Source organism: Oncorhynchus tshawytscha, linkage group LG21 (assembly GCF_018296145.1).
Source record: "Oncorhynchus tshawytscha isolate Ot180627B linkage group LG21, Otsh_v2.0, whole genome shotgun sequence".
Taxonomy (NCBI): domain Eukaryota; kingdom Metazoa; phylum Chordata; class Actinopteri; order Salmoniformes; family Salmonidae; genus Oncorhynchus; species Oncorhynchus tshawytscha.
The window spans coordinates 23,674,614-23,701,229 of NC_056449.1; the positions used below are offsets into that span (position 1 = coordinate 23,674,614).

General features: G+C 44.1%; 1 protein-coding gene across 10 annotated transcripts in view; it reads right to left on the reverse strand.

Annotated features, from left to right (window-relative positions):
* LOC112221113 (phospholipid-transporting ATPase IA) overlaps positions 1-26,616 on the reverse strand; it is a 200,084-nt gene that overhangs the window by 42,012 nt on the left and 131,456 nt on the right. For all 10 annotated transcript variants that reach the window (XM_042303225.1, XM_042303223.1, XM_042303222.1 and 7 more), the window contains 9 exons: positions 25,067-25,149; positions 21,927-21,976; positions 19,466-19,535; positions 17,068-17,152; positions 16,591-16,730; positions 13,776-13,914; positions 10,663-10,727; positions 2,874-3,046; positions 1,247-1,430 (listed from right to left, as the gene is read on the reverse strand). In XM_042303225.1, the coding sequence (XP_042159159.1) occupies positions 1,247-1,430; positions 2,874-3,046; positions 10,663-10,727; positions 13,776-13,914; positions 16,591-16,730; positions 17,068-17,152; positions 19,466-19,535; positions 21,927-21,976; positions 25,067-25,149 (989 nt within the window). The remainder of the gene's footprint in view (positions 1-1,246; positions 1,431-2,873; positions 3,047-10,662; positions 10,728-13,775; positions 13,915-16,590; positions 16,731-17,067; positions 17,153-19,465; positions 19,536-21,926; positions 21,977-25,066; positions 25,150-26,616) is intronic.

The following is a 26,616-nucleotide window of genomic DNA, read 5'->3' on the forward strand; positions in this document are numbered from 1 at the left end:
AGTCAAACGTCAACAGAATTGTGATTATTTTAACGGCCAAGTCGTCTTTCAGAGAACCAGTAGGGAGGAGACTGTATTCCATAGCAAATTAAAACGTTTAAGGGGATTCTGCTCTGCTGACCCCTGGCACTGTGGGATCAAACGGCCTGTATTCCCACAGCCATGAGCTGATGACGGATGGACAGCAGAGGTGCCTGGGCCCTGAACTTCATTCAGCTGATCTCAGAACAAGTTTCACAGTGCTGTTTATAGATCTCAATCACATAGAACTAGAATGTATAGCTGACCTCACAAAATACATTTCTAAGTAAATTGACAGTATTGTACTGTGCATTGTATTCAGGTAGTGTAATGCTGAACTGTCTTGCTATGCAGCTATGATGCTACAGTCTATATATAAATATATACATTTGGAGTGTGTCTGGACAGGGCTGTGGCCTGTGTAGTACAATTCAAGGAAATATATATTACAACTGCAAAGGTCGATTTTATTGCACAGTAAATTGAAGAAAGAACATTGATACATGCCAATGAGGGTGAAACACGCCTGGAAGCTAATTCGATACGTTACTGGGATGCAACCTAAACCGATTAAATGAAGCCTTCTGCATTCGTCATTCTGAATGTCATGTAGATAGATAATGGGGGCACTTAAGACAAGACAGTCTTTGTCAGAGTAATCCGATGCTATGAAGACAGCATCGTGCTTTAGTGAACTGGCCTTGGCCCGCTCACAGGCCCTGTGGCTATATGTACAGGCATAGGCAGCACATACCACGAAATAATCGAAGGAGACCGAAGAAAAACAACCCATGATGCAGTAGATAATGACTGCATTGTGCCAGTCACTTTTGTTACTGGCACAATGCTGCTTATGCAAGATGATTTTCAGACAAACTGGTTACTGAAGAAGAAAATCCTAATGTATACGCATTACAAGATAGGAACCGATATAGAAACCCTAACTGTGGCTATAGAATGAGGTGTGAACAGATGCCTGCCCTGCTGCTGCTCACCTGGGTAAACTAAGATGACCCATCTGATCCAGTGATACTAGCATACCTGCACAAAGTAAACCCCTTGAACCCTAACACTCCTCCCAAACCCCTCCCCTGTGGGAGTAATGAGATGCCCCTAGACAGGGTCAAGTTGACATTTTCCCCACTAATGGTTAATGTTAGGATTAGGGGAGGGGAAGCTGATCCTAGATCTGTACCTTGGAGAAACTTCACTCCGGAGCCCTCACCTGTGCGATAGAGTAGTCGGAGGAGTTGGCGGCCTGCAGGCCCTCGTTGCCAGAGATTCCCACGCCCACGTGTGCCGTCTGGATCATTCCCACATCGTTGGCGCCGTCGCCGATGGCAAGTGTGATCACCTTCACCTGCTTCTTCACCATCTCCACCACCTCAGACTTCTGCAGCGGAGACACCCTAAAGGAGAGTAGGAAGTGACGCAGGACGTTAGAATGAGATGGGATATGCTTGGTTTCACTGTCCGTTTTCATGGAAATTCATATTTTTTTGGGAGTCTGCAAAACAGATGACACTTTCTGCCATTTTCCAGAAATGACCTATCTAAGCGAGGTGCAGATATCTAGACAATGCGGATTAATACAAAAGAAAGCATTCTGTATAGTTCATCACGTAATGCTTTCCTCAAACTAAAGAACAAAGAAGGGAGTAACAAAGATGGGTTGGTGCCGGGTCGACTTACAACAAAACACAAGGCCGAGGCTGTACTCGAAACGACGTCTTTCGAACAATGTCGCTTTAGGTATTACACAAGCAATTTCTAATTTTCTGGATGATAATTCAGCGAATTCCCCGTGTCTGCGGATCTCATCCACCCCTGACCCCTGGCTGACCTCCCTGGCTGCCTGCAAAACCACTCGTCATGTGATGGATCTCCCACTTCCTGTGGTCCCTCCTTTTTCGAGCTCTCCAACTTTTACCCCTGAAATGACAGGCTGAGTCTTACAGGCTTCCGGAGCTCCAAGCTACAGAGCTTTCTTTGCCTTGGCCCGGGTCGAAGATATGGAATGCATCCAAAATGGCACCCTATTCCCTATATAGTGCACTATTTATGACCAGGGTTCTATATAGGGAATAGGGTGCCATTTGAGATGCACTCCATGATGTACAGCTACAGTACAAAATCTCTCAAGAGAAGGTGTTGGAAACTGGATGTCGTGGTTAGGGTTAGCCCAACCCTGTGAGACAGGTTTTTTCTACATGCCTGAAGAGTCCTCCTTGTTCATCTCCCAAGGTCTGTTAGCGCTCAGGGTGCTGTATAACGAGAGAAAGTAGCACAAAAAAAAGCTGATGTCTTGTATTGGATCACAGCAGTGTGGCACCTGTATGTAGTTTGTTGTCCCTAAGAAACATGGCACTGATTTCTGTCCAGACCTCTTCACAGCCTCCCGAGTACTCCAGTACTTTATTTATGCGGCAAGTGCAAATCAACACACGCCGGTACCTTCGTAATTCTAACGTTACCATTTTTTGGGGGACAACCTCAGGTTTTAAATTGCTCTTGTAAAATACATGAACTGCACACTAAATGATTACCTTTCAGGGCAGAGCATAAACCTTTGAATGCTCAGGTTTGCCCTGATTTGCTCCTACGGTACATTAGAATAAAATTGTATGCCGATTTAATGCCAACTGAACTAACAACTTTGGGATTCTCTGTACTTGGAGTCTTGGTTCTCAGTTCTCTCAACAGGAAACATCCAATGAGCGTCTGAACCGGAGTACAGTGTGTCTTCTGTGTGGTTCTAACACTTTTCGAACAGTAAATGGGGAACTTATGAACTTGAATGTACTATGTACACACCCTATAGTGTAATGCTGTTATAGGTGACTGGGCCTTACCTGCAGCATATCACGGCTTTACAGGACAAGGCAAGGTCTAGGAAGTACTGCCGTGCTCCAAACGTGAGGGCGTATTTTAGCGTATTTCCGTCGATGATGAGAGCGAAATCGTTCTCCTTGTAAAGGGCATCTCCCAGCATTCCACAGTGGTGGCTGAGGGTCTCCCTGGTTGCCTGAAAAGGCACACATTTTCTCATCATTAGAACTATCTAGAGAGCATATATGATACAAATTACAATGAAGCAAATTAAATACGGTTATCAATGAAATGCTTTTGATAGAACACGATGCTAGGCAACCCTATTCTCCAGTGATTTCATTGACCTTATCATCGATCCCTTTATCATTTTTACAGTGCTATTATGACATATGGTAAAGATTATTCAAACTTGCCAAGCCAATTTACATTTGCTAGATGATAGAACATCATAAGAAAATAAATATACACAACAATAAATAAGGCATACTCCATTAGAAATGGTTTGATGGTTCATTTGGAAAAGCATAACGTCACACGGCATTAATACCAATGGCATAGGAAAGATAAAAGAGGGATTCTACTCTCTCACTGCACAGTTCCATCATTTCGTTCTCAGCAACCAAGTACTGTACATTTGTCTGGGTTTACGAGTAATTTTTCAGGAATGTCCCTAGCCAGCTGAATTTCTTCAAACTGGAAGCCAGGAATATTTCCATATGCTGATTAAACCTGGATGATTTTAATAACTGCCGACTTGAATAATATGGATACTACATTTACCCCTCTGTTGGTTTTATGTTTCAAACTCAGAATTACTCTTCAAATGGCAAATAGGGCCTTAAATAAGAGACTGTTATTCTAAGGCTTAGGGTGTGCTGGCAGATGGGTGGTGTTTGGCTTGGGAATGCACTGAACCTCTATATAATTTCCCCCATAAAGAGTGATTCCTCGGATCATCTGCTGGAGCGAAGGCTCGTATGTATGGGCTCCCGTGAGGACAGACACCCTAGACATATGTCATTGGGATCCGCCATCCTCTGCGTTTCATGACGGAAACCAAGAAGCGCATACCTAGATACGATTTCCACAGATCTCAGGTGAGTACTGTGCTTGAAAGCCCATTCCAAAGTTCTAAGTCATAACCTGGCTTGTGAGCGTCCTCGGCGGCCCCATCTTTTATAAGTCCCTAAATCAATAAGGGCTGTTAAAAAGTTAAGCCCCTGCTCTCTCCACTCTCCGTTCTCTTATTAAGCTGCCGTAAAGCAGCTGTCCTCCATGTTTGACCTGTGTTTTACATGCCTATTGGACAGACTATCCAGACGCCCGGCCAAGAGGCGATTACTAAAACCCCAAACGGAGAAAAAGGTTTGGGACGTGAATGGATGCATTCTCGAGTCGTGTGTGATATAGTGCTATGATGACAAGCGATGTTGAAATGCCATAAATATTGAGGATGGCCAGGAAGATGAAGTGCCCTCTAATAGGGGCGGCTATAGCCAACATCCTGCACTCAGGAAAGCCCAGGATGGAGATGGACCTAGTCGTGGTGACATCATCTGTGCATCTGGAGAAAACTTCTCCAACCATTTGCCAGATGCCAAACCCATCAGGAAATGAAACCCCAAACAAGGATCCATTTCTAAGAGTGACCGGAACAGGTATGATGTGCTTATAAAAGAGGATTGCAAGCATGAGGTTCTGGGGCCATGGGCTTGGTTAATGGAAATAAGATATAAGACTGCTTAAAACAACATGGATGAAACCTGATCATATTTATTTGGGCAGTAGGATACATTGCATCTCCTAGAGCAATGGTTCCCAAACTTTTTTTACTCTGGCCTCACTTCCATTATTGGGGATCAACATTGTCCTGTATATTCTCCTGTATGACTAATAGCCCATAACTATGAAGTGACTCAAACGATTGTAAAGGGAAACTCATAAAGAAGGGTGGAAAGTCGCCCTGTTTGCCCATGGGAGTGGTAGACTCCGGCAGACTGGTGTGGTCTGAAGAGTGAGGTCAGTGTGTGAGACTCATAGGTATCCACTTCTGGCCGTGTACGAGATCGAGGGCATGAACTGGGTTACGAGACCTAGGTGGGCCCTTCCACCCGAAGGTGGTCACACCTAACACATTGAACAGATGGCTCGGCCGGGCATGAGCATTATGCAACGCAGGAGTGACCTAGTGGTCATGAATGAGGCTTGGGAAGGGTCCGTTCAGGAGGGTTAGATACCTAAGGGCACTGACGGGGCCATGCAACCCTCTTCTGGCATAACAAAGCTCTGAAACCCAAGCTTGAAGGACAATATTTGGAGAGAAAGGCCTCAGGTTTCAAAGCTGACCGACACAGAGAGAGAGAGTGAGAGAAAGAGACAGATGGGGGGGCTAAAGAGGTAGAGAAATTGAACAAGAGAGAGGAGATAGGGAGGAGTGCAGCTGTCAGGATTTCTCCACATGAGTGTGCCCATTCTTGATCGGGGCCATAAAAGGCCACACAGGCTTGCAAGCGCTGGGGTGTGCTGCGGTAACAGCTACATCATACAGTGAGCATAGTATCACATTTGATATCGGAATTCAACCATGGAACAAAAAAAATGGAGATTTCTAACAGGGTGAACACTAATGTATGGAAGCATGTGTACAGTACTGACTTTGTAAAGTATATGTCTGGGAACGTATGTGCTTGGATACAAGTGATTTATCACAAAATCACGATAACCACAAACAGTGCAGCCATTTGCTCAAGTAGGGTGCCCATTCTCCCCCACCCCCGCCCCCATTTCCACTGAGGTATTTTAGTGCTAATGCTACTTGTCTCCTTCTAAAGCCTCTTTGTTATGGCTATACTGACCAGTTTAGCCTATGTGAATAGGTTGTGTTTGGTTTAAGAGTGGCTAATCAAGACTTTGAGCGCCATTGTTGATGCAACTCTTGAGTGATGTAGCAAACATGACATGACACACTTGACAGGGATTCCGAGTTAGAGGACGTGTATCCATTAGTCTCGTACAGTTCTATACAACCTTGGACTGACCCAAAGAGGGGCATATCCGACCCAAAGAGGGGCATATCCGACACACAGATACATAAAGCACACAGACCTATGCACATCTGTGCACATACCAACATCGACAACCCACGCAGGCATGGACACACTACCCAGTCAGTGTGTTCTCCAGGCCCAGTGTTCAGCCATGGCAGCGCCATCAGTCAGTGTGTTCTCCAGGCCCAGGGAGGGGAGATTTAGCACCCCTCTCCGGGCCTAGAGAGATCTCGGGCCGCTTTCAAGCCTTCTAAAACTTCACCCTCTCTTTGAGAACTGTTTCTAAACACGGAAAGGGGGGGGGCGCACTCCAATTATTCTCAGGCTCAAAATGAGAAGAACTCCAATTCCCAGCAGCACCGCCGACAGGACCTCTGTTCATTGAGCCTGAATGAAGGGGGGAGAGAATTCCTCCATATTTTACAAGAAAACTTATAGGCATCTGCTGAGCCACAGGAGAATAGGAGCTGACATTTCAAAATAGGCCATCCGCGTGTTTTATGCTTTATGAATGGCGGTGTCTGAAACTTCTCTCTACCTCCATTTATCACGCTAACCAGCCGGGTTGACAGAGTGAAGGTCGTCGGTCATAGCTGTATCCCCTCCTCCATCACCTCTGTGCATCCCTCACTACTGCTCCGGCACACTGGGCTCACACAGTGAGCGCTTCCTCCTCCGTCCTCCGCTCTGCTCCCTCGCTTCCTCTCCTGGAGTACAGCAGCAGTCTCTTTTCCACCTTTACGTCCCTCCAACAACATTCAAGACTCCCTGCTGACCTCTTCCCCCTCTACTTTTAAAGCGGTTTAGGGTTGGGTGGAGGGGTCCCCCCTGGGCCGCCTTCTGTTCTTTTCGCAATCTTGCAGAAGGCGGCATGCAGGGCTCTGGTTATGTGCTGACCGACATCTCTCTCTCCAACCAGGCCACTAGGCCCTGTCAGAGCCTCACAGCCCCAACCCTACCAGAGCCCCCGGCCCCGCCAGAGCCCATGACTAGCTGGGGTATACTTCACTACAATCCTCTGGATGGAGGCATCTTTGGACCAAACAGATCAGCTCTGGAAAAAGATTTTAAGTGAAAAGATTGTTTATTTTATTTCACCTTTATTTAACCAGGTAGGCCAGTTGAGAACAAGTTCTCATTTACAACTGCGACCTGGCCAAGATAAAGCAAAGTAGTGCGACACACAGAGTTACACATGGGATAAACAAACATACAGTCAATAACACAATATAAAATATATATACAGTGTGTGCAAATGTAGTAAGATTAGGGAGGTAAGGCAATAAATAAGCCATAGTGGCGAAATAATTACAATTTAGAATTAACACTGGAGTGATAGATGTGCAAGTAGACATGCAAAAGAGCAAAACAAATAACAATATGGAGATGAGGTAGTTGGGTGGGCTATTTACAGATGGGCTGTGTACAGGTGTAGTGGTCGGTAAGCTGCTCTAACAGCTGATGCTTAAAGTTAGAGGGAGATAAAAGACTCCACATTCAGTGAATTCTGCCATTCGTTCCAGTCATTGGCAGCAGAGAACTGGAAGGAGAGGCAGCCAAAGGAGGTGTTGGCTTTGGGGATGACCAGTGAAATATACCTGCTGGAGCACGTGCTACAGATAAGTGTTGCTATGGTGACCAGTGAGCTGAGATAAGGCATGGCTTTACCTAGCAAAGACTTCTAGATGACCTGGAGCCAGTGGGTTTGGCGACGAATATGTAGCAAGGGCCAGCCGACAAGAGCATACAGGTCACAGTGGTGGGTAGCATATGGGGCTTTGGTGACAAAACGTATGGCACTGTGATAGACTGCATCCAATTTGCTGAGAATAGTGTTGGAGGCAATTTTGTTAATGACATCGCCGGATTCAAGGATCAGTAGGATAGTCAGTTTTACGAGGGTATGTTTGACAGCATGAGTGAAGGAGGCTTTTCAGCGAAATAGGAAGCCGATTCTACATGCTTAATGTGAGTCTGGAAGGAGAGTTTACAGTCTAACCAGACACCTAGGTATTTGTAGTTGTCTGCATATTCTAAGTCCGAACCATCCAGAATAGTGATGCTAGGCGGGCAGGTAGCGATCGGTTGAAGAGCATGCATTTAGTTTTACTAGCATTTAAGAGCAGTTGGAGGCCACAGAAGAAGTGTTGTATGGCGTTGAAGCTGGTTTGGAGGTTGGTTAACACCGTGTCCGAAGAAGGACCATATGTTTTCAGAATGGTGATGTCTGTGTAGAGGTGGATCAGAGAATCACCAGCAGCGACATCATTGATATATACAGAGAAAAGAGACGGCCCAAAAATTTAACCCTGTGGTACCACCAGAGACTGCCAGAGATCCGGACAACACTGTTGGATGACACTGAACTCCTACCTGAGAAGTAGTTGGTGAACCAGGCGAGGCAGTCATTTGAGAAACGAAGGCTATTGAATCTGCTGATAAGAATGTGGTGATTGACAGAGTCGAAAGCCATGGCCAGGTCGACGAAGACGGCTGCACAGTACTGTCTTTTATCGGTGGCTGTTATGATATCGTTTAGTACCTTGAGCGTGGCTGAGGAGCACCCATGATCAGCTCGGAAACCAGATTGCATAGTGGAGAAGGTATGGTGGGATTCGAAATGGTAGGTGATCTGTTTGTTAACTTACCTATCGAAAGACTTTAGAAAGGCAGGGCAGGATGGATATCGGTCTGTAACAGTTTGGGTCTAGAGTGTCTCCCCCTTTGAAGAGGGGGATGACCATGGCAACTTCCAATCTTTAGGTATCTCAGACGAAACGAAAGAGGTTGAACAGGCTAGTAATAGCGGTTGCAACAATTGTGGCGGATAATTTTAGCAAGAGAGGGTCCAGATGAGGGCACAGCTGAGGGCTGAGGGGGGTCTATAACAAGCGGCAACGGTGAGACTTATTTCTGGAAAGGTGGATTTTTAAAAGTAGAAGCTCAAATTGTTTGGGCACAGACCTGGATAGTATGAGTGAACTCTGAAGGTTTTCTCTGCAGTAGATTGCAACTCCACCCCCTTTGGCAGTTCAATCTTGAAGGAAAATGTTGTAGTTGGGGATGGAAATTTCAGAATTTTTGGTGGCCTTCCTAAACCAGGATTCAGACACGGCTAGGAAATCAGGGTTGGCTAAGTGTGATAAAGCAGTGATTAAAACAAAACTTGAAGAGACTTATGATGTTAACATGCATGAAACTAACGCTTTTACGGCTACAGAAGTCAACTTATGGGAGCGCCTGGGGAATAGGTGTAGTACTGAGGGCTACAGGGCCTGGGTTAACCTCTCCATCACCAGAGGAACAGGAGGAGTAGGATAAGGGTGCGGCTAAAGGCTATAAGAACTGATGTGACTGGTCAAAATACCACCTATTTGAAATAAGATCAGTATTGAGCTGCCAGTGTAAACACAGCCTATGGGCTTAAAGCATAGAAGCATCTACACTCTGGTCACTAGAGGGAACTAACACAACAGGGCGGGTTGTTTGTTACAGGAGAGTCAGAGAAGCCACCGACAGAGAGAAGCAACAGAGAAGGAAAGAGACTAAGGAACAAAGAAAAAGGTAAAGCCAAGCAACATAAGTTTCCCCTAGGCGTGGGAGTGGGCATGGTCAAGGACGCTGTCTCTGATTTTAGAGGCCCTCCTCTTGGCCACAGAGAGAAAATTGTGATGTTTTAAAGCTAATTTACAGCAATTCTACACATTTTGCCATGACTTATGCCGTGTTCTTATACAATCTGAGTGACTCGAACAATATAACAAAATCAATGTTGGCCTCCATTACTGTCTAGTTTTTTTGGGGGGGGAGGGGGGTGATTGTTAGTTCTCAAACATGACCTTATTAACAAATATATAGCTCCATTATGTTTTCTACATAAAGTACCAGTCAAAAGTTTGGACACCTACTCATTCAAGGGTTTTTCTTTATTCTTTATACAAGAGTGTGCAAAGCTGTCATCAATGCAAAAGGTGGCTACTTTGAAGAATCTCAAATATATTTTGATTTGTTTAACACTTTTTTAGTTACTACATGATTCCATGTGGTATTTCAAAGTGTTGATGTCTTCACTATTATTCTACAATGTAGAAAATAGTAAAAATAAAGAGAAACCCTAGAATGAGTAGGTGTGTCAACTTTTGACTGGTACTGTACTTTCTATCTGGTTTCATTCAAGTCTACAAAAAACAATTTTTTCTCCAGCATTTTTTGGAGTGGTGGCAACGATTTAACGATCAACTAATGAGCTAACAGTAATCAACAGCCCCATCTGATTGTGGGACACCAGGACACACACACACACCGAGCTTGGTCTTAAGCAGGATTACACTGTCAGGCATTGGTGGTGGTGACTTACCTTTGGTACAAAGAGCGTGTTTGACATTCTTAGCGGGCTCCAGGGTACAAACCAGACCAGATTGGTATTTTTGTTTCACACACAGGGATGGATTATTATTATAATGGATAAAAATCCATTGCAACAGTTCAATAAAATAGATTTTTAAAAAGGGGCAATCTGGCATTCAAAAAACAACAAAGCTGGAGAAATGTAACCACTCTTAAATTCAGACTGACCGATCATTAATTTACAATTCCAAACATGGACATACCAATCCCAGATTGTCACTTTAAGGATATTGTGGGACGGTATACAGTCCACAAAGAAAGCCTACAGGTTACTAAAGTATAGAGCATTCCCTGTTCAATGAAAGTGAAATTGTAGATTATTATGAATAACATGACGCCAGTCTGCCAAACTCACGTCAAGTGTGTCTTCGTTGATCACCAGCATGCCCATGTTCTTGGTCAGAAGTTTGCAGGAGTGTCCTGGAGAGGGTCAAGTGAAACAAGAGATGAGCTGCAATGTCAGTTTGTGGAAATATCAAAAACATATTTTTCTCGTTGTCATACATTATATTGGTAACACTTCATTTGGATAGTCTGTAGAGCATCTACAGATGGACTATATACATTATTATCAGTAACATTTCAACTAACCCTAGACCTCACACCAACCCTAGACCTCACACCAACCCTAGACCTCACACCAACCCTAGACCTCACACCAACCCTAGACCTCACACCAACCCTAGACCTCACACCAACCCTAGACCTCACACCAACCCTAGACCTCACACCAACCCTAGACCTCACACCAACCCTAGACCTCACACCAACCCTAGACCTCACACCAACCCTAGACCTCACACCAACCCTAGCCATAACCATAACCTAAGCAAGCAGTTGCTTAACAAAAATCGTATGACCTTCTGTAGAGCATCTATAGAAGGACTAGCTGGACAATCCAAATAAAAAGTAGCCATTATATAATTATACATCATGATTATATTTTCAAAATCAACTTTAATACTGAATGAATGACAAACAATAGGTTATATGTACTCCCTCCTGAAATTGAGCTCTCTCTTTGTTTCTCTTTGTTATTAGCTAAAGTCACAATGGGGTGAAAAAGACAAATTATTGGAACTTCATTAGGTGCACAGCGACAGTCTTGAGTCCATCAGTGGAAAAACCATGAGTAATACTCAAGGTTACATGCCTGTCTCCAGGGTTAAGGGGGCAGTTACACCATTGTTTGTTCAACATGGTTCCCCTTGGAGAGGCCATTTTGGCTCCGGTCAGGGTTACTAGAGAGGTGAGAGATAGTGGCTCTCAGGGGGATACAGTTGTGTGTGCCCCAAAAAAAAAAAATGGGCCTACCTAAATCCTCAGGCTAATTCCTGAGCAATATCAGAGTGGACAATCTGTGAAGTGACCACACAAGCATTGTGGGTTTGGTCGAGCTTGGAATTGACTCCTGTTTCACATCTGCTTGTGTAAGTGTGTGTTTGGGTGTGAATGTGTAAGAGAACCACACACACACCAGACACGGGGGGGGGTATGTATGAGGTGTGTGCAGGTTTCACCTCCAGAGGCTCAAATCAACAACAAGCAGGGTGGAGGTCTGGACCAGGCGGATTGTTTTCTTAAATGTTAAAGCACAAACTTCACAAAAATCTGCCATCGTGTGTAAAATATCTCCCGCATCTTTACCCCCGTCAACCCCTGCAAAAGCCCCTAGCTTAATGTGTTTATCTTAAAGGATCAGTTGCCTCTGACCAAACTGCCCTTTTTATTCACCAGAGAAAGTAAATTCCTTGTTTTTTGGGGCTGGCGGAACTAAACAACAGTGCTCTCCAAGGAGTTGGGGAATGCGAACGGCGCGACACTGTGTCACACGGTAACACCAGAGGTTTCTTAGTTGTTTTGGGGGGTAAGTAATTAAAGCTGCACAATGTGGTCATAGTGGGTTCTCAAAATGGCTGCCGGGGCAGTGGGTATTAGGAGGGAGGGTGGGGGTGGCACTCCGCTAAATCACTGGGCATGGTGAGGGTAGAGTGGGTTGTTAGGGTAGGCCAGTGTTTGCGTTGGCAGTTTGGAAGGCGTTTGCCCTTTCATGTCTGCCTTCCAAGAGGGGACGAAGCCCCCCTCAGCCAAGACTAACATGGTGCTGTTTGCCTGGCCGTCCTCGCTCCAGTGATGTGCTGGGAGACTGAATACACTCTGAACACACTACACCAGCGGGCAGTGTGCTTTCATGGAGTCGTAGTCCAAGTGGTCCTGCCTAAAGCATCAAGGGCAGCTTTAGAGTCAGGTCATTTCATGTGAAATCCTTGCTGATTCTGCCAGGGCAGAGACGTTCATAAGGTTTCAGAATGGTTGTTGTCACGATGTGTCATTTCCAGTGGACTGGATTACAGCTGTGACAGTTCTCTCTGCGCTCTCAGGCTCTAGAGCAGCAGAGGTCAACGTCAAACAGGCTCAACCATGTTTTCAGCACCCGATGAATTTTAAAACGGGTAAACAGAGTTTTACAAGCTCGTCCCAGGGATGGCATGAGGCCATTTTCACGGCATGGGCCGGCACAGGCAGGGAGATGCTGGGAAAAGAGAACACGGAGAACGGGACAGTCTTGTTCGCCAGCCCGCCTTTGGCCACGAAAGGTGTGCCACAAACCTATGCAGCAGTTTACTTTTTTTTTCAGGAGGAGGGAGGAAAGCGGTAAAAAACAAAGTAAATATTCAGAGGCGTTTTACAGAGCGACTCAGTCAAGCGGCGGACCTGTAAAAATACTTCCCGTGAGCTTCTAGCGCTCGCAGGCCCCCGCACAGCTGGCCAGTGGGGCACAAAGGGCTGATTCAGCCCCAAGGAAGGTAGGTGGCCACAAACGGACACCTTTTATTATCTATTTTCCCGGACACTCCTGTAATCGGGTTTGCTGTTTCGAGGCCTGCGTGTTTTTAGCAATTTTACTTTTACGGCCACATCTGAGGGCTTAGCAACGCTCCTTGTGGGGGAACATGGGGAGGGAGGGTGCACATGCCCAACGTCAGCTCTCTGGTGCATTGACAGCAATGGTAATGTTGAAACCCCTGTGAATACCAGGTACATATGTGAGATGTTTTGCATGTGTGTATGCATACTTTTGTGTGTATGAGTGTGTGCACGCAATGTTATTCCTGTCAACATCAATGTGGTATAGCAATACATCATGTGCATTTAGAAACATGTTGTGCCAACTTTTACAGAGGAAATCTTCTTGTCAATAGACCGTTTTGCCCGACGGCCACTGCGCTGACTGAGCTTTGCCCCACGGCCACTGCGCTGACTGAGCTTTGCCCCACGGCCACTGCGCTGACTGAGCTTTGCCCCACGGCCACTGCGCTGACTGAGCTTTGCCCCACGGCCACTGCGCTGACTGAGCTTTGCCCCACGGCCACTGCGCTGACTGAGCTTTGCCCCACGGCCACAACGTTAGGGAAGGATGCCGTTTTGATGTTATGTTTTTTTATGTTTCTGTTTGTGTAGTCTTACCGATGTTGATGGCAGTCTCCTGCTTGTCCCCGGTCAGGATCCAGATCTTGATGTCGGCCTTCATCAACGTCTCAATGGTCTCAGGCACCTTGTCCTGGAGCTTGTCCTCGATGGCTGTGGCCCCTAAGAGCTGCAGGTTCTAGAGAGGGAGAGAAACATTAGAGAATGTCTGTGGCCCCCAAGAGCTGCATGTTCTAGAGAGTGAGAGAAGCACGAGGGAACAAGGAAGAGATAATGTAACAAGAGAAGGGGCTTTACAACGTCAAGTGTCAGAAAAATTAAGGGCCGGACTGTGTCACTCATTCACTTCCTGTTTTTCGCTCAAGTCAGCTGCTCTTGTTTTCCCACCCCTCCAAAACTGGGCCATGGATTGGGGGATTTGGGGTTAGGGTGGGGAATAGAGGGAGAATGAGACTTAGGGGCCAGTTGTAGTCGCAGCACAGTGGTTAATGTGTTTTTTTAACAGGAAGCCAGGCGGGTCTTTGGGAAGGGGCTGGGGGGACCTGGAGGGGCCCGATGCTTTGACAGGGCCCTGGAGAGGAGAGAGGAGAGGCAGCTGCAAAGGGGAGGCCAGAGTTGGGCCGGGGGTTCAACGGTCAATCCTCCCTAAAGAGCTGTGACCTAGGCCGGGCTGCAGTATATCTTTAGCCTACTACCCATATGAAACCACGCACGGGGGGAGGGATGCGTGTGTTAATTAATGTTGTGACTTCCAAGTTACATTGTCTCAACATTGATAATGTTACGGTGTTTGCTGGGAAGACACGACATGAGACCATAATTTGTGCATTAAATGACAACCAACACGTTAAGTGAATCATGAACATTGTTAATCGTTTACGTAGGTTAAATGCAATCGCATGCAAGTCAAACGCAAATAGGCAATATGGCAACATGTTGACCTTCAAGAACAGATTAAAAAGCCACAGGGTTCATGGTCGAACATTTGTTTAATTCAGGTCAACAGGGACTGCAGTACACAGGTCACTAAAAGGAGAGTCAGTGAGCTTTTGGACCAGGAATTTCTGGTCATTAATTGTGGTCATGGTCCAAGGTATTGGCCTCTGACCCTTTTTCCTAGGATTTCAATGCGTCTGCGTCACATTTGCTGTTCTCTTCATTGATCACCTGACTCAGTAATATGGGTGACTCTCCCTCTTTACTGTTCAGAAACCATATACACAAAGCATCTCAGAGTAGAGGTTCTGATCTCATTATGATCTACAAGGCAAAACCGATCCTAGATCAGAGATGCTGGATACATACAGCCCCAGATAAAAACGACAGACCTTGGTTCAAATACTATTTGAAAAGTCCCAAAAGCGCAAAACCCGCCCCTCTGGCTGGCCCTGCAGGCAGGTTAGAGCAAACGCTGAAAGTATTTGAATGGTTTCAAACAGTAGGCCTATCTGAACCCAAGACTGCAACTAGATTTCAGTCAAGACGACTGCTGAACATACACCAGAACATGGACTAAATAAACTAACAGTAATAAGGTGTGTATTTCATTGAAGCCCAAGTAGTGGCTGTTCCAGAGTAGCTTGTCTAGAGAGTTCTGCAAAGAGAAGTGATGTGGTGGTGGGCTTTCCTTTTGGTTTTCTCTAAAAGGACATGGTGAGGTCACAGTTCCAAAACATCAGCACCACATATACATCTCAGTGATCTCACCTACCTCATGAAGTATGCACTGGTTCGTTTCCCTGATTTGAAAGGGATGACTGGTATAAGAAATGTGGTGGAAAATGCCAATAGCCCATGCCTCCAGGAGAAAGGACAGATTATTGGGACAAGGCCCTTCTCTCAGAGATACTATAAATCTAGCCTCATTCAGACTGCCATCTAGTGGTCTTCTCATCCCTGCACCCCTCTTTCTCAGAACTTTTGTGTTTACACTGTGATTGAGTTCATTTGTTCTGGGCAGCGCTGAAGGTCTGGCAGGCTCGTTGATCAAGGGCTCCACTGCTATGTTTGAATAGTATTTCAACACCACGTTTCACACAGAGGAACTGACTGTTGCTCTGCAGTACTGGGCCGACCCAACCTGCCCCATACATTCATTAAGCCTCATAGTATATCGTGCATTGAACCATCCAAACCCATTTGGATTACATTTCCGTGCACCATATGGCACCATATATTCCCAATATAAAGTACTACTTTCTGGTCAAACGTAGTGCACTATATAGGGAATAGGGTGCCATTTCGCTTGCAACACGTATGCTTTCAGCACCGGCCCGACATTACTCAAGTTGGTCTGAATTCAAGTCTGAATTCAGTTCAACTGATTTAGGTTCAGCGAACCCATGGAAAGAGGTTTAAAATGGATGCCTTGTGCGATGTTGGTGTCCTTATGGTGAACCTAGCAGGCAGGTAAGTCAATAACTAAGTCATTATCTTGTTTGCAGAGCTGATTGCTCAGCGCTGGAATCTCTTGGCTGATATGAGTTCACATAAGGTTCTGAGTGTGGGTTGGGGAAGGTGGGGTAGCGGTAGGGGTAGTGGTATTTGTAGAGGTAGTGGTATTTTTTAGAGTTAGTGGTAGAGGTATTTGTAGATTTAGTAGTAGAGGTAGTGGTATTTGTAGAGGTAAAGGTAGTACTATTTGAAGAGTTTGTGGTAGAGGTAGTAACTTCAAACAGAGAAGAAATCTGTGTTTACTGGTGGTTTACAGGACTATTGAGGGGACAGGGGAAGATGGTGATTGGTGGATAGGGGTTAGTTGGGGAGTGCTGTGGTGTGAATGCGTGTGCAAGCATGTGTGTGTGTCGGTGTATTCACAAGGGTTCATATGCGCGTGTGTGTGTGTGTGACTGACCTTCTCGATGAGCTCATAGCTCTCCTCCAGTTTGAGGGCTCGGTTCTGCAGGGCGGTGGAGGCACGGTGGAACACCTCCAACCATTGCTGATAGGTTGACTCACTAATCTCAGCCACAGCAAAGCACAGAGTACGCAGCCCTGAGACACAATGGACATACATCACCTGACGTAAACCCAGAAGGCCTACATAACCTAATAATGACACAGCGGGTGTTAACTTATGGCGATTGACATTACTCTGCATTTCCATTTATATTACACAATAAAAAATAAAAAAACTGGATTATAAACTGCAGAAACTAGAAATATGCTGATTTTAGCACAGGGGACATGTTGATGTAATTCTGCCAACCTCTCACAAGGGGGTAGTATATTCATAGAGGTAAAGCAATGAAGGAAGAAAGGTTTCTGAAGTGTTTGAATAGGTCCTATGTGTGTTAGGTAGCTAAACAGGAGGAGCTGTTCCCTCACTCACCCTCTGTGGCAAACTGCTCCAGGTGTTTCAGAGTGATCTCTTTATACCTGGAGCTGTCGGCCAGACGGTCATAGACTACAGTGTCCTGTTGAAACAGCACAGTCAGTCATCACACATACTGCCTGGACAGCCAGCAAATAACTGCCATGTAAACAATCAACCATGTAAAATCACTGGCTACCAAACACCAGTGAGCTCCAAAATAATATTGGGGCAGTGAATTTGTTGTTGTTGTTTTGCCTCTGTACTCCAGCACTTTCGATCTGAAATGATACAATGACTGAGGTTAAAGTGCAGACGGTCCGTTTTAATTTGAGGGTGTTTTCATCCATATCAGGCGAACCGTTTAGAAATTACAGTACTTTTTGTACATAGTCCACCCATGTTAGGGAACCAATAGTTTTGGGACAAATTCACGTATACAGTACCAGTCCAAAAATTTGACACAAATAATCATTCAAGGGTTTCTCTTTATTTTTATTATTTTATACATCGTAGAATAATAGCGAAGACATAAAAATTATGAAATAAGACATGCAGAATCATGTAGTAACCAAAAAATATATTTACATTTGAGATTCTTCAAAGTAGCCACTCTTTGCCTTGATGAGAGCTTTGAACATTCTTGGCATTCTCTCAACCAGCTTCATGAGGTAGTCACCTGGAATGCTTTTTCAGTCTTGAAGGAGTTCCCACATACCCTGAGCATTTGATGGCTGCTTTTCCTTCACTCCGCGGTCCAACTCATCCCAAACCATCTCAATTGGGTTGAGGTCGGTGATTGTGGAGGCCAGGTCACCTGATGCAGCACTCCATCACTCTCGTTCTTGGTCAAATAGCCCTTACACAGCCTGGAGGTGTGTTTTGGGTCGTTGTCCTGTTGAAAAACAAATGATAGTCCCACTAAGTGTGAACCAGAGGGGATGGTGTATTGCTGCAGAATGCTGTGGTAGCCATGCTGGTTAAGTGTGCCTTGTATTCTTAATAAATCAGTGATGGTGTCACCAGCAAAGCACCCCCACTCATCACACCTCTTCCATGCTTCACAGTGGGAACCACACATGCAGAGTTCGCCAACTCTGCATCTCAACGACACAGCGGTTGGAACCCAAAATCTCAAATTTGGGCTTCTACCGGTCTAATGTCCATTGCTCGTATTTCTTGGCCCAAGCAAGTCTCTTCTTATTGGTGTCCTTTAGTAGTGGTTCCTTTGCAGCAATTCAACCATTAAGGCCTGATTCACGCAGTCTCCTCTGAACAGTTGATGTTGAGATGTGTCTTACTTGAACTCTGTGAAACATTTATTTGGGCTGCAATTTGAGGATCAGTTTCATCATAGCCATTGATGGTTTTTGCGACTGCACTTCAAGAAACTTTCAAAGTTCTTGAAATTTTCCAGATTGACTGACCTCGTCTTAAAGTAATAATAGACTGTTGTTTCTCTTTGCTTATTTGAGCTGTCTTGCCATAACATGGACTTGGTCTTCTACTAAATAGGGCTATCTTCTGTATACCAACCCTACCTTGTCAAAACACAACTGATTTGCTCAAACGCATTAAAGAAAGTCATTCCACAAATTAACTTTCAACAAGGCACACCTGTTAATTGAAATCCATTCCAGGTGACTACCTCATGAAGTTGGTTGAGAGAATGCCAAGAGTGTGCATAGCTGTCAAGGAAAAGGGTGGCTACTTTGAAGAATTTAAAATATATATATTTTTTGTTAACAACAGGATTCCCTATGTTTTATTTCATAGTTTTGATGTCTTCACTATTATTCTACAATGTAGAAAATAGTCAAAATAAAGGGGGGGTGTATGATCGTATCTGTAACTTTCCCATAGAGCCAAAACAACAAAAAATGTGTCAATGTCTCAACACTTTTGGAGCTCACTGTATGAATACGTTCATGAATATATATATGTACTGTACGTCTATACCGAACACCCAATAGTTAGACAGCAATTAAACTGCAGTACTTTCTCTAAAGAAATTTGAAGGAGAGGCATTTCCTTTTTGTTGTGTGTGTGTGTGTGTGTGTGTGTGTGTGTGTGTGTGTGTGTGTGTGTGTGTGTGTGTGTGTGTGTGTGTGTGTGTGTGTGCAAATCAATAATAAAAACAGGAGAACCAGTGTAATAAATAATATGTCTAATGTGTGATCTTGATATCAGATCTTTAGTCTGTTACAGGAAGAATTGTTTATGTCGGAATAGAAGCAATAAGAGAAGCATTTGACAACAGCGCTGTGCTATGGTAATGATTGTCTGTCACATGTGTTGCCATGGAGAAGGAAAGAGAAAGCGAGCACGAGAGCGTGCAAGAGAGCGGGCAAGAGAGAAAGAGCGTGCACTAGAGAGAAAGAGCGAGCGAGAAAGCGAGAGGGCGAGAGACACTCACAGCTCCTTTGCAGTAGAGGCGGATCTTGCCAGATGGAGTACGCATGATGACTGACATCCTCTTCCTAGTACTGAGAGACAGAAAATCATCACAATGTTAAAGCTACAGTACGACAGAACATGATCACCTCCTGTAACTACCAGAGTTAGAACATGACCATCTCCTGTAACTAGCAGAGACAGAATATGACCACCTCCTGTAACTAGCAGACAAAACATGACCACCTCCTGTAACTAGCAGAGTCAGAACATGACACCTCGTGTAACTAGCAGAGACAGAAAATGATCACCTCCTGTAACTAGCAGAGTCAGAAAACGATCACCTCGTGTAACTAGCAGAGTCAGAACACGAACACCTCGTGTAACTAGCAGAGTCAGAACACGAACACCTCGTGTAACTAGCAGAGTCAGAACACGAACACCTCGTGTAACTAGCAGAGTCAGAACACGAACACCTCGTGTAACTAGCAGAGTCAGAGCACGAACACCTCGTGTAACTAGCAGAGTCAGAGCACGAACACCTCGTGTAACTAGCAGAGTCAGAACACGAACACCTCGTGTAACTAGCAGAGTCAGAACACGAACACCTCGTGTAACTAGCAGAGTCAGAACACGAACACCGTGTAACTAGCAGAGTCAGAACACGAACACCTCGTGTAACTAGCAGAGTCAGAACACGAACACCTCGTGTAACTAGCAGAGTCAGAGCACGAACACCTCGTGTAACTAGCAGAGTCAACACGAACACCTCGTAGCAGAGTAACTAGCAGAGTCAGAGCACGAACACCTCGTGTAACTAGCAGAGTCAGACCTCGTGCACAGAACACCTCGTGTAACTAGCAGAGTAGCAGAACAGTCAGAGTCACGAACACCTCGTGTAACTAGCAGAGTCAGCAGAACACCTCGTGTAACTAGCAGAGTCAGAACACGAACACCTCGTGTAACTAGCAGAGTCAGAGCACGAACACCGTGTAACTAGCAGAGTCAGAACACGAACACCTCGTGTAACTAGCAGAGTCAGAACACGAACACCTCGTGTAACAAGCAGAGACAAAACATGACCACCTCCTGCAACTAGGAGAGACAAAACATGACCACCTCCTGTAACTAGGAGAGACAAAACATGACCACCTCCTGTAACAAGGAGAGACAAAACATGACAACCTCCTGTAACAAGGAGAGACAAAACATGACCACCTCCTGTAACAAGGAGAGGATGTTTGAAGAAGTGCAATATTTACCTGGAGCTAACGCTACAGATAGCACTACTGGGTGATTTGAAAAATCATTGTCAATTGATCAATAATACTTTTAGCAAAAATTGTCATCTTTAATTTACAATCAGTAGAAACTATGAGAATAAAAAGGTTCAGAACTTTCATGAAACATCACTGTAGAACAATATATGGCAAATAGAAATTCAAAACTGGATGGCCTGAAGAGATAAATGGGAGGGGTTAAATGGGAGGGGTTAAATGGGAGGGGTTAAATGGGAGGGGTTGAGTGGAACTGAAAGGTGGGATTAAAAACAACAAGATAACTCATGTCAAATATACTGTGTCTGTAAAATGTATATACGTTCACAACTTTTGTGAAACAGTACAGTTAACAATATATGGCAAAATAGAAACTGAACTGGATGGTCGACAGAGATAGATGGGAGGGGTTGACATTAGCTAAAGGATGGGATTAAAAACAAACAAAAGATAATTATTGTAAAATACATTGTGTCCGTAAAATTGATAAAGTATGTATATAAACTGGAAGAAGAAGCATAAGTGTTGTTGTCCCTTACTTTACTCCAATTATGTGAGGCGTGGTAGGGTTAGGGAAAAATAAAAGGGAAATATATATATTTTTAAAAGCTAATAATAATTTAAAAAATAACTATTATCCCCTACTGTAAACAGCAGAGAGAACATTATCCCCTACTGTAACTAGCAGAGACAGAACATTTGTGAAAGTAACATTTATCACACCTTTGTATTAAGCTAAATTCACAAAATTAAAACAAGTAAATCTAGAATATATGCCAGGGTGGTCGCATAAAAATGTGTCTACTGTAAAATGTGTGGCAAGATTGTTGCATAGCCAACATGGTGTCATAATTACCACTGTCAGCCTCCTGTATTGTAGTGGCACCTCACCACCTGCATGCCACTTTGACCGAGGCACAGTACCGGACCATGTTTAAACATCCATAACACGTGTCAATGCAGGTTTTCACTCCTCCTTTGTACTTGATTGATCAAATAAGGTCACTGATTAGTAAGGAACTCCCCTCGTGTGGTTGTCGAGGTCTTAATTGAAAAGGTAAAACCAAAAGCCAGCAGACACTCGGTCCTCTGTGGAATGAGTTTGACACCCCTGCTCTAAATGAAGACATCTGCAGTTCATTTAGAAGTAGAACCAACAGATTCAGGGGCAACTTTAAGAGTGGATGGAATGAAATGAAGCCGTACCTGGTGAACTCTAGAACATGGAGCAGTTCATACTTCTCCTCGGCTCCAAGCTGAAAACAAAACAACAGACAGAGACAGTAAGTTAGTCATTGCACTTTAAGTCATTGACTCTAAACTAGCCTTCTTTTATCACTTTTCACTATGAAAGTAACCCAACGCTACATTTTTGACCCATGTCTAATCTTAATTGAACTAAATTGTGCTCAGACAGCCCACCCAGCTCAGATGTTATAAATTGTCAAGACCACCAGGTACAATTGCCGATGATTACATGTGCGTCAAGGGGCTTTCTCAGGCCTAATAAAAGTTGAGGACCGAGACAAATGTCTTGGAAATGTCGTACTCTGGAGAAAAATGTGAAGAGGGCTTAGGCTTCCGTGCCGGCCTACCTCCTCCCTAAGTGCAATCATCAGGTTAGCCAATTACAGGAAACAAAGTGTCCTTAGGTTAGAGAGGGACGCGTTCACAGACGTAATCGCGTACCCGTAATCTAATGAAGTCATTTAGAAGAGTTGTTATTTTCCATGACAGGGCCTGTGCTCTAGCTACATGAAAGGACCTGGATCCAAATCCATAATCATTTTTTCCCCCTCCAAATAAGCTTTACCCAAGTTTGATTGAACTTGCCAATGCAATGGTCACAGAAGTACAAACCCCACCCATCTGTCACTCCAGGCAGGCGCAGTCAAACGCTCAAAGCAGGGCTCTATGTATTGCATTCTTTGTATTAAAGTGCATTGATTGTGTCATTTTTATGCTGATCTCACAAAATACATTTCCATGTATATAGCCTCATTACTGTTATTTTATTGTTTTACTTTAGTTTATTTAGTAAATATTTTCTTAACTATTTTCTTAACTACATTGTTGGTTAAAAGGGCTTGTAAGTAAGCATTTTACGGTACAAATTTGATTTGATTTGTAAATGGACAAAAAAGAATGCATCGTAAGTACTTGAAAGAAAACAAATCCTACTTGAACCCAGGTCTGCTCCACCGTACATTGGTCCGACCCTCAAGTATTTCCCGTCTCTCATAAAGGATGAATCTCAAATGGCACTCAGTTCCCTTCATAGTGCACTGTTTTTGACCAGGACCCATAAGGGTATGGTCAAAAGCAGTGCACCATGAAGTGAATAGAGTGCCAAATGTTGAGATGAAGCCTCAAGACATGTAATCAGACAGAGGCCTCAAAGTGCCGAGTGATTGTCATAGCGACAAGCTCCTTGATGATATTTTACAGTGAGAGAGAGCACTCGTCTGAGCTCTGAGGGACAAGAGGTGTTCTGTGTTTACACAAAAAGCACAGCGTCTGTCCCTGTGGTGGCTAAACAAGGCTTTCATTCCCAGTGTATAGTGAAGAAAAATAAGTCTAATTATTGTGTTGTATACGGGATGCCGAGCTATTTCTCCTTTGAAACATTTTGCAATGCTATTTCTACCAGGGATGGGCATTTGAAATGATTTCACTATTCGAATAATATACACTATATATAAACAAAAGTATGTGGACACCCCTTCAAATTCAGCTATTTCAGCCACACCAGTTGCGTACAGGTGTATATAATTTGGGCACACAGCCATGCAATCTCCATAGACAAACATTGGCAGTAAAATGGTCTTACTGACCTTTAACATGGCACCGTCATAGGATGTCACCTTTCCAATAAGTCAGTTCGGCATATTTCTGCCCTGCTAGAGCTGCCCCGGTCAACTTTAATTGCTGTTATTGTAATGAGGAAACGTCTAGGAGCAACAATGACTCAGCCGCGAAGTGGTAGGCCACACAGGCTCACAGAACGGGACCACCGAGTGCTGAAGCGCGAAGCATGTAAAAATGGTCTGTCCTCGGTTGCAAAACTCACTACAGAGTTTCAAACTGCCTCTGGAAGCAACATCAGCACAAGAACTGTTCTTCGGGAGCTTCATGAATGGCGTCTCCATGGCCAAGCAGCTGCACACAAGCCTAAGATCACCACGCGCAATGCCAAGCATCGGCTGGGCTTGTGTAAAGCTCGCCGCCATTGGAGCAGTAGAAATGCGTTCTCTTAATCCGTGTTTGCGGATGCCAGGAGAAGGCTACCTTCCCAATGCAGTGTCAACTGTAAAGTTTGGTGGAGGAGGAATAATGGCCTGCGGGTTTTTTCATGGTTCAGGCTAGGCCCCTTAGCTTCAGTGAAGGGAAATCTTAGCGCTACATCATACAATGATATTCTAGATGATTCGGTGCTTCCAACTTTGTGGCAACAGTTTGGGGAAGGTCGTTTCCTGTTTCAGCATGAAAAATCCCCCATGCACAAAGCGAGGTTCATACAGAAATGGTTTCTCGAGATCGTTGTGGAAGAACTTGACTGGCCTATTTATCATACCATCTGCTAGGGCCAGTCTTGACTGCATCAAATCGTTGTAAAGAAGCTAGCAAGCTACAGTAGCCAGATGGTTAGCTTAAGTAGCAAGTCTAACTATTTTGCTGCACTCCCCACACTGGTCTACAACAAATCCATTTATATGAAACAACAGCCTACCTGTTGGTTGATCATTGTAGCCTACTCCTCATTAAGCCAACTTAATTCCTTAATTTTAATTCCATTTTGCATTGATTAGAAACTCCCACTTTACATGGAGTGTTTGACTGTAGCATTGCTTTGATTGGACAGTAACAACAAGGTAAACGTGTGAAACGTGAATAGGCTACGGATGCTTATTTATTTGTATTATTATTATTTTTTAAATGGGGCACAGCGTCATGAAACTGTTGTTTTACTAAAATGTCAAATGGAATGGTCTATCCTTGTAGGTTATGTAGCAATGTCACATAGAAAAATGTTGCCTTTTCATTGTTAAAACAGGCCGAACAATCAGAGCACTATTACTAGAACGCTCTGCACACAAGGACCGTAGCCTTTCAGTACTGGGCAATGTTTGGCAGGCCTACCTCAAAACGTTTGCACACAAGTGGTACTGTCGATGGGTGAGTTACCACCTTACAATGTATAGAGCTTTAAGAGCTACAGAACAGCAGTGAAAGGCGCAATAGCATTGTGTTCATTTTCATTATCAGACTTTATTTTGTTAATACCATAGAAATAGAATCACTAGAATAAGAATTATATTTATATGTATTCTGCTGCATCTACTTACCGCTTGAATGATGACACTGTCTGGGGTTCTACCGGAGAACACAAAGCCCAGGTTCGCTGCTGCCCTCACCAGAGCCCCTTCGTCTGTATAACCAGAGGAGAGCCCAAGTTAGGGTTGGAGATGAGAGGTGCACCAGAACAGTAACAAGTATCACAGAGACATGTGATGACCAAGACAGTTGGGGTCTAACTAAGCACTAAGAATTTTGTTCTAGACCGCAAAAATGATCATACAGTTGTTTATAAACGAGTGCTACAACCACTTTGTACATACGGAAAGTATTTAGAACGCTTCCCTTTTTCCACAGTGTTACGTTAAAGCCTAATCCTAAAACGGATTAAATTATTTATTCCCCTCATCAATCTACACACAAATCAGCCATAATGACATAGCAAAAACTGAATGCCAAGACTGTGCAAAGCTGTCAAGGCAAATGGTGGCTACTTTGAAGAACCTCAAATATAAAATATATTTAGATTTGTTTAACACTTATTTGGTTACTACATGATTCCATATGTGTCATTTCATAGCTTTGATGTCTTCACTATTATTCTACAATGTAGAAAATAGTAAAAATAAAGAAAACCCTTGAAATAAGTAGGTGTGCCCAAACTGCGCGTGCACACACACACTATTTTATATTGTATTATACAGGGCGCATTTGGAAAAGAGACTTAGGTCTCAATGTCTTCCCTGTCACAATAAAGGTTAAATAAAATAGTGACATTCTATCCATTCATCACATCTCTTTTTGTCTGGATCACAAGGAAACAAGGCCAGAGTGGAGAATGCACTCTTAATTATGAAAAGTGGATAGGTTCTGCAGATTCACTGAGGTAAGCGCCACTTTAAATATTTCAAATGAACAAGCTCTACCTAGAGGGGGGGTGGGGGAGACAACCCTGGCAGATCAAATGAGGAGGATGCTTCAGAGGACCTTGTATTTCCCTGGGTCGTGTTCATCAGTGTAACGTTGCAACAGAACACAAAAATTAGTGGTTCTTATGGGACCGGTCAAGGTAGTGCCTAAATATTTTGGTCCGTTTTCTTCCGTTTGGTGCCTATTGAACCACTACAAAACACCTAGCCTTGTTGGCTCAAATAATATAAAGTCAGATTGGCCTTGTATAATATAATAGAGAATACTCAGGGTTAATGTGCATCCTTTTGTATTGTTCAGATGTCTGTTCCACTCCTGCACAACGAAATTGCTGTCTTTTGTATACTGGTCACATCCCAGTTTGTGTCACTCCCATCTTCAATAAGGTATTGATGTCATTAGTTGATATCAATGTGATGGTGTTGTCATATGTCTGCAGACGATACTGAGGTTTGAGGGGCTTTGCAAATAATGAGACTTAGGAACACAGGAAATTGAGGCATGACAATATAAGTGGTCGCCTAGAGACAGCCCTTTATTCAAACGTCAACTGGAGATCCTTTGCTTCTGTATTCTTATATTTGATTGGTAGATTGACTGACGGACGTTTGGTGACTGACCTGGCATTTCAAGATATCATAAGGCTGTTAAAAGGCTATTAAGAGGGGTT